General features: G+C 35.8%; 1 protein-coding gene across 2 annotated transcripts in view; it reads right to left on the bottom strand.

Moving 5' to 3' along the window:
* Nucleotides 1-306: 306 nt before the first annotated feature.
* LOC101851774 (phosphatidylinositol polyphosphate 5-phosphatase type IV) overlaps nt 307-9,543 on the bottom strand; it is a 30,415-nt gene continuing 21,178 nt past the window's right edge. For both annotated transcript variants that reach the window (XM_035968167.1, XM_005088794.3), the window contains exon 12: nt 307-7,302. In XM_035968167.1, coding sequence (XP_035824060.1) covers nt 7,235-7,302 — 68 coding nt within the window. In that variant the 3' untranslated portion in view covers nt 307-7,234. The remainder of the gene's footprint in view (nt 7,303-9,543) is intronic.

Below are 9,543 nucleotides of genomic sequence, written 5' to 3'. Positions count from 1 at the left end.
TACTTGTCAATAGCCCCCTATTCCTGTAGTATTCATTATAATAAATAGAATGGTAGAATCATAGTCACAGGAGTGGGAAGTAGCAGCGAGATGTACATGTACTTCCAAGTAATTCAAACTTAAATACGAGAACAAGATACATGTATAAACAAGTATATATAATATATGTATATCTGCCTGCCCCTTCCTCTTCTTTTGTTTCACCATCTCGGTTCCATCTGAGATCTGTCGTCTGGCAAGTGTGTAAAACTCTATTTTAACAAAACAAAACAAAAGTCTCTCTCTCTCTCTCTCTCTCTCTCTCTCTCTCTCTCTCCACACACATATTATAGACTGACCAAATTTCTGTGTCCATTCAGTGACCAAAACTCTTAGAAGTGAAACTGTAAATCTTTTACACCCCCATCAACACTTTTCCGATCATTCTGGAGGCAGGCTGCTTCCAACCCTGGTTGAGAGGGATATTACATCCTAACAGACACAGCGTAGATACTTGATAAAAAATTTCCCCACTTGGGAATAGAACTCAAGTCTTTTGAGTGCCACACCCATTCACCTTACCACTATACCACAGACGTGGTAAACTCCTAAGTTTACATGACTTCTACCTTAAACAAAACATCCAAAGTTAATTAAAAAATTTCTCTTCTATAAATGTACCGTGAGTGGGTAGTTGGAGGGCACCACTGTTAGAGCTCTTGATTCTTTTCTTTCTCTCTTTTTTTTTTCAGGTTGCCTTGTTTACGCCAGCACTAAATACTGCAGCTGTTTCTGTGTTGATGAATTTCTCTTCACTCAGAAAAAGATTTTTAGTGAGAATTACAATAGAGTAGATCAAGTTAGTTCTTTTTATATTCCAACATCAACACAACTACCAAACACATAAACAGAAATATTTACGTACCAAACACCTGTACAGACACATATATACAATGATAAATACATAAATGGCTTTGATTTTTCACTTTGGGCTAGAGGCAGGCTTAAAGCACTATAATTCAATATTATGGTAATATCAACAATAACAAATAGCATAAATAACTCTAGAGTATTTGCACACAATACAAGCTGGGGCATTTGCCTATCAGCTCATATTGTATTCATAATGATTCATGGCTCATAAGATATTCAGTTATAGTCTTGTAAAATGTTAACAATTATAACGGCTATAAGATGCGGAGCCATAAGATGTTCAGCTATCAGCTTATAAAATCAAAAATAATTAACTCCCTACTATGAGATTATGAACACAATAAAATAAAGCCACAAGTTTATTATTGTTCCAAATTTTAAACATTGCCACCAAAAAGGAGCATACATCAGAGATTAAAAGAGTTTTATTTTAAAATATGCATCAGCGGCAATCAAAATAAGATGTAGACAGAATTTTATCAAACTGGAACAGTTTTCGATGTCATCATTAAATTCCCTTCATTTCAATACCACAAGTACATTGATATAAATTGGGCTATTAATCACAAAAATATAATCGTTCCAAAGAAAAACTACGAGTAATTGCTGGGTGGGAAAACGTGAAACTGGGAGGACTGAATTTTGACGTTTTGTTTCCCAACACACCTCTGAGAATAGAGTTCAGAGTGAGGAAATATGTTCATATCAAGCTATTAAAACAACTGGGCTCTGTGTTAATTATTTGCATACTTCTGGGGAATCTTTTCGAACAGGAATTGCTGCAGAAGGTGAAGGAGAGCTGAACAGAACAGGGAAGGGGTCTCAGAAAATATGTCACAAACAGAGGTTGAGTTAAAACACACGTTCAGTCAAACTAACTGTCATGATATATCATTATCGTTTACATCATGTATAAAAAATCAAGGAACTAAAAAATAATGTACATATCACAGCAGTCACACAAATCTTGTTTGAGTCATGGACGACATACTACATGACAACAGCAGATTTATACCTCCCTACTTCCTTTCCTTTCTACACCAGTTACGCATACATGCACGCACGCACACACGCACGCAAGCACGCGCGCACGCACACACACATTCATATAACTTTTCCTCCTTCATACATCAATATTTTTAAGCTCACTAATGAAAATTAAATGCAAAAACTGAATGCATAAATATTTTGAAATAGTTTTACGCTTTTAGATCAACACTCCTAAATTCTTTCTTCATCTAACATCCATATTTTCACACTCATAAACAAAAGCATGAATGTGTCATATCAATACATACTTCAGAATAGTTTTATACATTGTAAATTTCAAATCAGATCTGCATTTTATACAAACCAAAAAAGTGAGAGGATCATAGAAACCTACAGGTTGAAAATCTTGAATACATTTGTTTTACAACAGATTTCAACAAATATAATCAACTACTGCGTATTTTGGAACAAACATTAACAATAAAAACAAATTGGATCCTTCAGAGCAAAGTAGAGTCAAAAAGCTCCACCACTAGGTTGCGTGGTGCACACGTGTGACAAGTGGCGAGGTCGCGACAGGAAGTTGCCCCATCACGCACTGTTGGTAGACAAGAGAGCCCATTTCCTCTTCCACACACGATGGCAATACCTGCGACTTAGCCTCATTTTGACCGCAGTTTACTCTAGAAAAATAAGAAAGGACAGGCATGCAAGCAAAACTCAAAAGATGAAAATGAAAGAAAAAAAAAAAAGAAAAGCCATTAGAAAAATATCAAACATAAAATGACACTCCACAAGTGTTTCTACAAAGATCATGATGTAGACAAAAGTAACATAAAAACAGTATACTGTCATGCCTACAAGAAGTCAACAATGGCACGTCAGCAAATCAACGTTACAGACAACGGGTGAAATTTAAAACCAAGCCACCCAATATCCCAGGTGTCTGATTGTGAGTATCGCTACTCTATAAATAGATCAGACAGCTATAATTGTAGAAAATCAGAAATACACATGTAATTCCATCTGCACTACGACAAGTAGTAATTTGGTGGGGAGCTACTGGGCCTTTATAAACAAACTAGGCAGTCATATTTTAGATAAGTCAAAATTGTTCAAAACAACTTTCATTTTTCCTCTTGCTTTTAACAAAAAGTGTGTAGTTTAGTAGTCTCAAGTAATCTCTCTCACTTAAAATGTAGAATATGTCAAGAAATTCACACAGGCAAAGATAAAAATGGCACGATTAGAATGAAAACGAACTGGTAACAATGACTGTTGACAGAGTACAGTTGGGATTTCCACGCTTGCAGCAAATTTTCCTTTTCAAAAGTCTTTTCACATCGACCTCTTAGTAACTGAAATTTGAGCTGCACACGGCAGCATTGCGCCTTCTTTTTGATGTTACCAGCTTAACATTCCGTCACACACAACAGATGAAGGAGTAGATCGGCACACTGTACTGTGCTCTACACAAATATAGAATAGTACGAAAGCCCAATGCCAGTGACCTTATGAAACACAACCCAACACATGTAATCATGTGCTCATTGAACTATTATTATATCTACAAACAATACTGTTAATGATGCATGTTGTGGTGTGCAGAGAAAAAAACAACCCAACCTAATATTCAATATTGTGAGTCCCAAATGTCCTTTGATCTATCTATCTATCTATCAATCTATATATATATTAGAACACACTACATTTTCCTCTTCCAAACATGTCACTTAAGATTTGAACACATATTCTATATATTGGAGACACAATTAGGTCACAACAGAAATGCCCATAAAACTGGAGCACTAAATCTAGAATAAAAAGAAAAGTATTAACAGAGGTGTTCTACTACTTCTACGTATCTACAAGAATATGCTGGGGCTATCCACAGGTATTCAAAAGAGAGAAATTTTTAAAAACAGAATAACAAATCAAAACCAATAAGAAAAGAGGAAAAAACCCAAACTGTATGAAAAAGACATGGGAGAAGCAATATGGCAAGAAAAGTTACAACACAGAAAAAGGTTAAGTTTTACTTCCACTCCTGCACACAGATGCACTGCTTTTGGGGGCTACACCACCGTATTCTTGGCTGAAGAACATACTTATGATCAATAAAACCGCTGAAAATCAATTATTTTCCAGATAATCTCAACTCTGCATGCAAAACATCAAATTATAGGGAAATACAAGGGGTATGCCACCGGAAACCCTCAGATAAAAAAAAATCCGCATGAAATATTACAAAGAAATTAGGCTTAATGTAATTTATAGTTCCAGTAAAAACTATCACATTTTTCAAAATCTATCAATTTGCGATGGATATATGAAGTCGAAATTAGTGCGAAAACATATGAAAATGAACCCCCAAGAAGTGCTACACAATAATACCTAGGCACGAGACGGTAGTGAAAGTAAAATAATACCCAGAAAAATGACAATCCAGTTTTCCAGTAACCTACACAAACAAACCAGCATACCTGGAACAACACAATAGCTAAATAGTTTCTCTCTGTCTTACAAGTAGGTTCACAAACACACTTTACCCTTACACATGACACATTCAGTTTTACACAGAAGTTTCACCCACTGTATATGTACATTAGCCTCATGTAATCGATTATAGGCCTCTAAATGATATGGCTAGAAAGAGTTAATTCACTTTTTTAAAAGTGACAACTATTTACAGAAACAAAACTTTGACACAAAAGTTATTCACTGGGCTCATGGTACCAGTTTTACAAAGAACGGGCAGCTGTTTTAACGAATATATGAATGAGATAAATGAAAAAAAAAAGTTAAGAGGATGAGCAGCAGTATCTATTTTATTGCTGTATCTTTACTAGAACCATCAATATAAAGTCAAATGTCCCCTAGTAAAAATCACAAAACATGTTATCCAAACTTTTTCTAGGTGAGATTACCTTTCTTGGGCATTACTCCAGCAGGCATTCTTTTGTAACTTTTTTCTCTTGTCTAGTCTATGAATGACTAGATTTGAAAAATTCTATAATATAATTATCATATCTAGCACAAGTACCTGCACGCGCGCGCACACACACACACACATACACACACAAACATACTCTCTCTCTCTTGAGAGTGTATCTCTAAATGTTTCTTGTTTGAAACCCTAAAGGACATTTTAAAGGTCACTTATAAAACATAAAACACTTTCCAACAACCTTGAAGATTTTCAAACAATATTCTCAAAAGTGAAGAACTTTGCTATGAGCAACCTTGTAATAGATCGAAGTATTTCACAATCTCATACTAGATCTATGTGTTTCAAAAGGACATTGGGATTCCTAGAAAGAATTTACAAGGAAAAAAATCAGCTTTTCCAGTCAAACAGCTGAAATTATTACCAGAGTTTTAAGAGAATAGGGGGAAACAAAAGTTCTAGACGAAAAGTACTGGACAAGAAATACTCCACAGAAGGGAACACATGAGAAATTATCTACCTAGGAATAAAAATTAAGGCCAATTCGTTTTAACAGCTTGGTTTGTTTTGGAGGGCATCCGTGTCTTTAAGCCATCCACAAAAATGTTTTCAGATGATTTTTTTTTCTAGCTACAAATGAACAACTGGCATGCTTACATTTCATGTTAATTTGACCCTCTAATCTATATATATGGCCTTCAACATCTCTTTCTCTCAAAAAATTTCAGTGAGGTTGTTGCCTTCAAAAAAGTTTTTCTTGGTTTTACAGACATGTAGCCCTCAATAGGGTTTCTCTAGGTAAAAGTTACAGGTAGTGTCACAGACTAATTGTGTCAATAGAAAGATGTGTAATACAAATAAGTCCTTCCTTGATTCCAGAAAGGAAGAATCAAGAACAGAAGGATGAAAACAAAGAAAGAATGAAAATGAAGGAGAAACAAATTTCTGAAAACCATGAAGAAATGTCAAAAGCAACCGAGATGCAACCAAAAACAAATAACAACACTTCCACATATACCATACCAAGATCTTTAAAAATGGCAAAAGAAATTTGTCTGAAAACAGAACATTATATACAAACTTTAAAACTGCTAAATCATCCACCTCAAAAACCACTTGCCAAACCATTCACTTGGCTCATGCTACAACAAGCATCATTTGTTTGTTAGCTCAAAGCTGTTACTTTGTTACTCACTCAATAAATTATTCTGTATGTACAGAGAATTAAAGCGACAAAATCAAAACACTCTCCATAACTCCAAAAACACTAAACAAAAATGCCATTTGTCAAATCTGCAAAACACGTTATGCATTTTCAAATGCAAAACTATTCTTGCAATAGCAAAAATAAATGGACAGCCGTTAAGCAAAACACAAATTCAAGGCAACAGAAAAACATCTTTACCTCTTATAAAAGGATTGTGGTTAGTTTAAACTCCCTTTCCACTCAGTCCAGTCATAGACAGGACCCATGCTGGAATGTCCATCAAGTAACTGACCCTCAAACAACACTTTGGATACTCACAGTTAGAGAACAATCCCCCCCCTCCCCCCAAATACAAAATCTCAGCAAACAGATTAAAATACACTATAAAAAAAAAAAACTTTCCCACTCGAGAGTTGAACCCCCACCTTTTAAGTGCAACAGCAAAGAACCTGACCATTATACCATAGACACTGGGACCCCACCTCCAGCAAGTTATCTGAACACTCAAACTCTGTTATTATGTCCAAACACAAAATGGTTGCTTACTTTTATGTATAAATATTTCAAAACTAATGACACACAACTACAAGCATCCCATTGACTGTAATAAAAGACAAGAAAAAAACAAAGGCTCCAAAAAACAAAACAAAAACAGCCAATAAAAACAATAAACATTCTATCAAGCCAATTGTGGCCTGTAACCAGTATAAGAAAAAAACCAAAACATGTTTGTATAAAACATATTTATTACTTGTCATGAATGAAGTTTTATTGTTCCGTCGAGATAAAACCTGAAAACCTTCTACGACAAGCAGAGAAAAGTGTGAAGTTACTAGAGGCAGAAGAAAACACAGGAAAACGTCTAGTTGGCTACAAAGTCATTGAATATGTTCAACATGAGCCCCCGAGGGAGAAAATTAGTTTTTCTATCTACGAACAAAACGACACCATCCTGAACCAAACAAAAACAAAAATAAAAAATTTACACGAAAAACCTCTGTGTTTCAATAGCTACAGAAAACTAATTTTTAAAAACTAAAAAGCCGTCAGACATTTAAAATCGTAGGGAGGGAGTCGGTTAGAAGATATTGGGACTCAATCGGAAGCAAGAGATGGTGAAGGAGGATGGTGTGCGAGTTAGCGCCCTTTGCTCCCACCTTCCGACCCGCCAACTGTGGTCATTGAAGAGAACAAACAGAACTCACGCGTTTGCTCACGGGCTGGCTGGCCGCGCGGCGCTTGTTGGCTGGGGAAACAAAACACAGGGGAGATGTTGAGTGATTGAGTGTAATATATAGAGGATTTTATCAAGTGACTGAGTGAGATGTAGTGAAGGATTTTATACACCTGGGTTGTTGAGTGATTGAGTGTAACATAGAGAGGATTTTATGCACCTGAGATGTCAAGTGATTGAGAGTAATAGTAATATATTGAGGATTTTATTAAGTGATTGAGTGAGATGTAGTGAAGGATTTTATACACCTGGGTTGTTGAGTGATTGAGTGGGCTGTAATAAATAGAGGATTTATACACTTGAGATGTCGAGTGTAATATATAGAGGATTTTATCGAGTGACTGAGTGAGATGTAGTGAAGGATTTTATACACCTGAGATGTCAAGCGATAGAGTAACATAGAGAGGATTTTATACACCTGAGATGTCGAGTGATTGAGAGTAATAGTAATATATAAAGGATTTTATCAAGTGATTGAGTGAGAGGAAGTGAAGGATTTTATACACCTGGGTTGTTGAGTGATTAAGTGGGCTGTAATAAATAGAGGATTTATACACTTGAGATGTCGAGTGATTGAGAGTAATAGCAATATATAGAGGATTTTATCAAGTGATTGAGTGAGAGGAAGTGAAGGATTTTATACACCTGAGTTGTTGAGTGATTGAGTGGGACCTAATAAATAGAGGATTTTATACACCCGAGATACATCTGGTATTTGGTGAGATATAATAGAGGATTTTTTTGTTCTAGTAAGAGTTTTACAGCACTTGCAACACAACAAGGTCATATAAGTGCCGAAGATTAGAGGTGTTACAAGAGAGTAACAAACACAAAAAGGAGGAGGAGTGATTAGGACCATAGAATTTTGATAGAAAAGAAGGAGCAGACCACACCAGAGCACCCGCTAACCACCCACAGAGGATTTAATACACCGGAGATATAGAGTAACTGATGAGATATAATAGAGGGTTTTATACACCTGAGATGTCAAGTAATTGAGTGCGATGTAGTGAAGGATTTTATACACCTGGGTTGTTGAGTGATTGAGTGGGATGTAATAAATAGAGGATTTTATACACCTGGGTTGTTGAGTGATTGGGTTGGATGTAATGGAGAATTTTTTACACCGGAGATATGGAGCATTTGGTGAGATCATAATAGAGGGTTTTATTCCCCTGTGATGTCGAGAGATTGAGTGGGATGTAATAGATGATTTTATACAAATGAGATGGAGGCGATTGTGTAGAATATAACGGGAGGGATTTATACAGGTGAGATGTTGAGCGATTGAGTGAGATATAACAGAATATTTTATACAGACAAGATTCGGGTGATTGTGTGCTATGTGGAGGATGCTTGTTGGCTGAGGAAATATATCACAGGCGAGATGTCGTAGGACAAAGTGGAAAATAAAACGGAAAACCTTTTCATCATTTAGAAAAAAAACTGGGCATTTTTTCACCACTGGCACGGTTCTCTAGCAACGTTGTTGACTTGAGTTCTCCTTTTTTTCAATAAGGTATTGATGATTGATCGACTTTAAACATTTTATGCCCCTATCAATACGATTTAGATCGAATGGGAGGATCAAGTTGCTACTTCGACCCTGCCTGTCTGAGCTAACACTGGAGGTGTGGTATACCGCATACCAATAGACAGACAGAGATACTCGGTAAAAACTTCCCCATTCAGAAATGGAATCCACGTCTTTTGCGTGCAACAGTGAAGAGCTTTAACTGCTACATGACAGACTCTGGTTTAACGGGTGTAGGAAAAGAAAACAATGTAACCTATTAAGTACAGCTCTAACTAGCATGATTCTATTGTCCACTTTTATTATGAGGAAATTTTAAAGAAATTTTTGAAAAATAAAAGCGACCTCGGTAAATTTACATTCTACACTGAGGCCCTTGGGGGCAGAATTTTCACATGTATTACAGAATGCTGTAATATTCCTCACAAATACCACAGAATGCAGTAATATTCTCACACACACAGAATGCTGTAATATTCTTACATATATATATCACAGGATGATGTAATATTCTTACATATACATCACAGAATGCTGAAATATTCTTACATATATATCACAGAATGCTGTAATATTCGCACATGTATCACAGAATGCAGAATATTATAATACTCTCACACATATCACAGAACGTACAGGACAGATTGCTGTAAATATTCTCACATATATCACAGAATGTAGTAATATACTCACACATCACAAAATATCGTCATACTCTA

Source organism: Aplysia californica, unplaced genomic scaffold (genome assembly GCF_000002075.1).
Source record: "Aplysia californica isolate F4 #8 unplaced genomic scaffold, AplCal3.0 scaffold00001, whole genome shotgun sequence".
Taxonomy (NCBI): Eukaryota; Metazoa; Mollusca; class Gastropoda; order Aplysiida; family Aplysiidae; genus Aplysia; species Aplysia californica.
The sequence above is the reverse complement of the archived record's forward strand: the minus strand, read 5'-3'. Positions and strand labels throughout refer to the sequence as shown.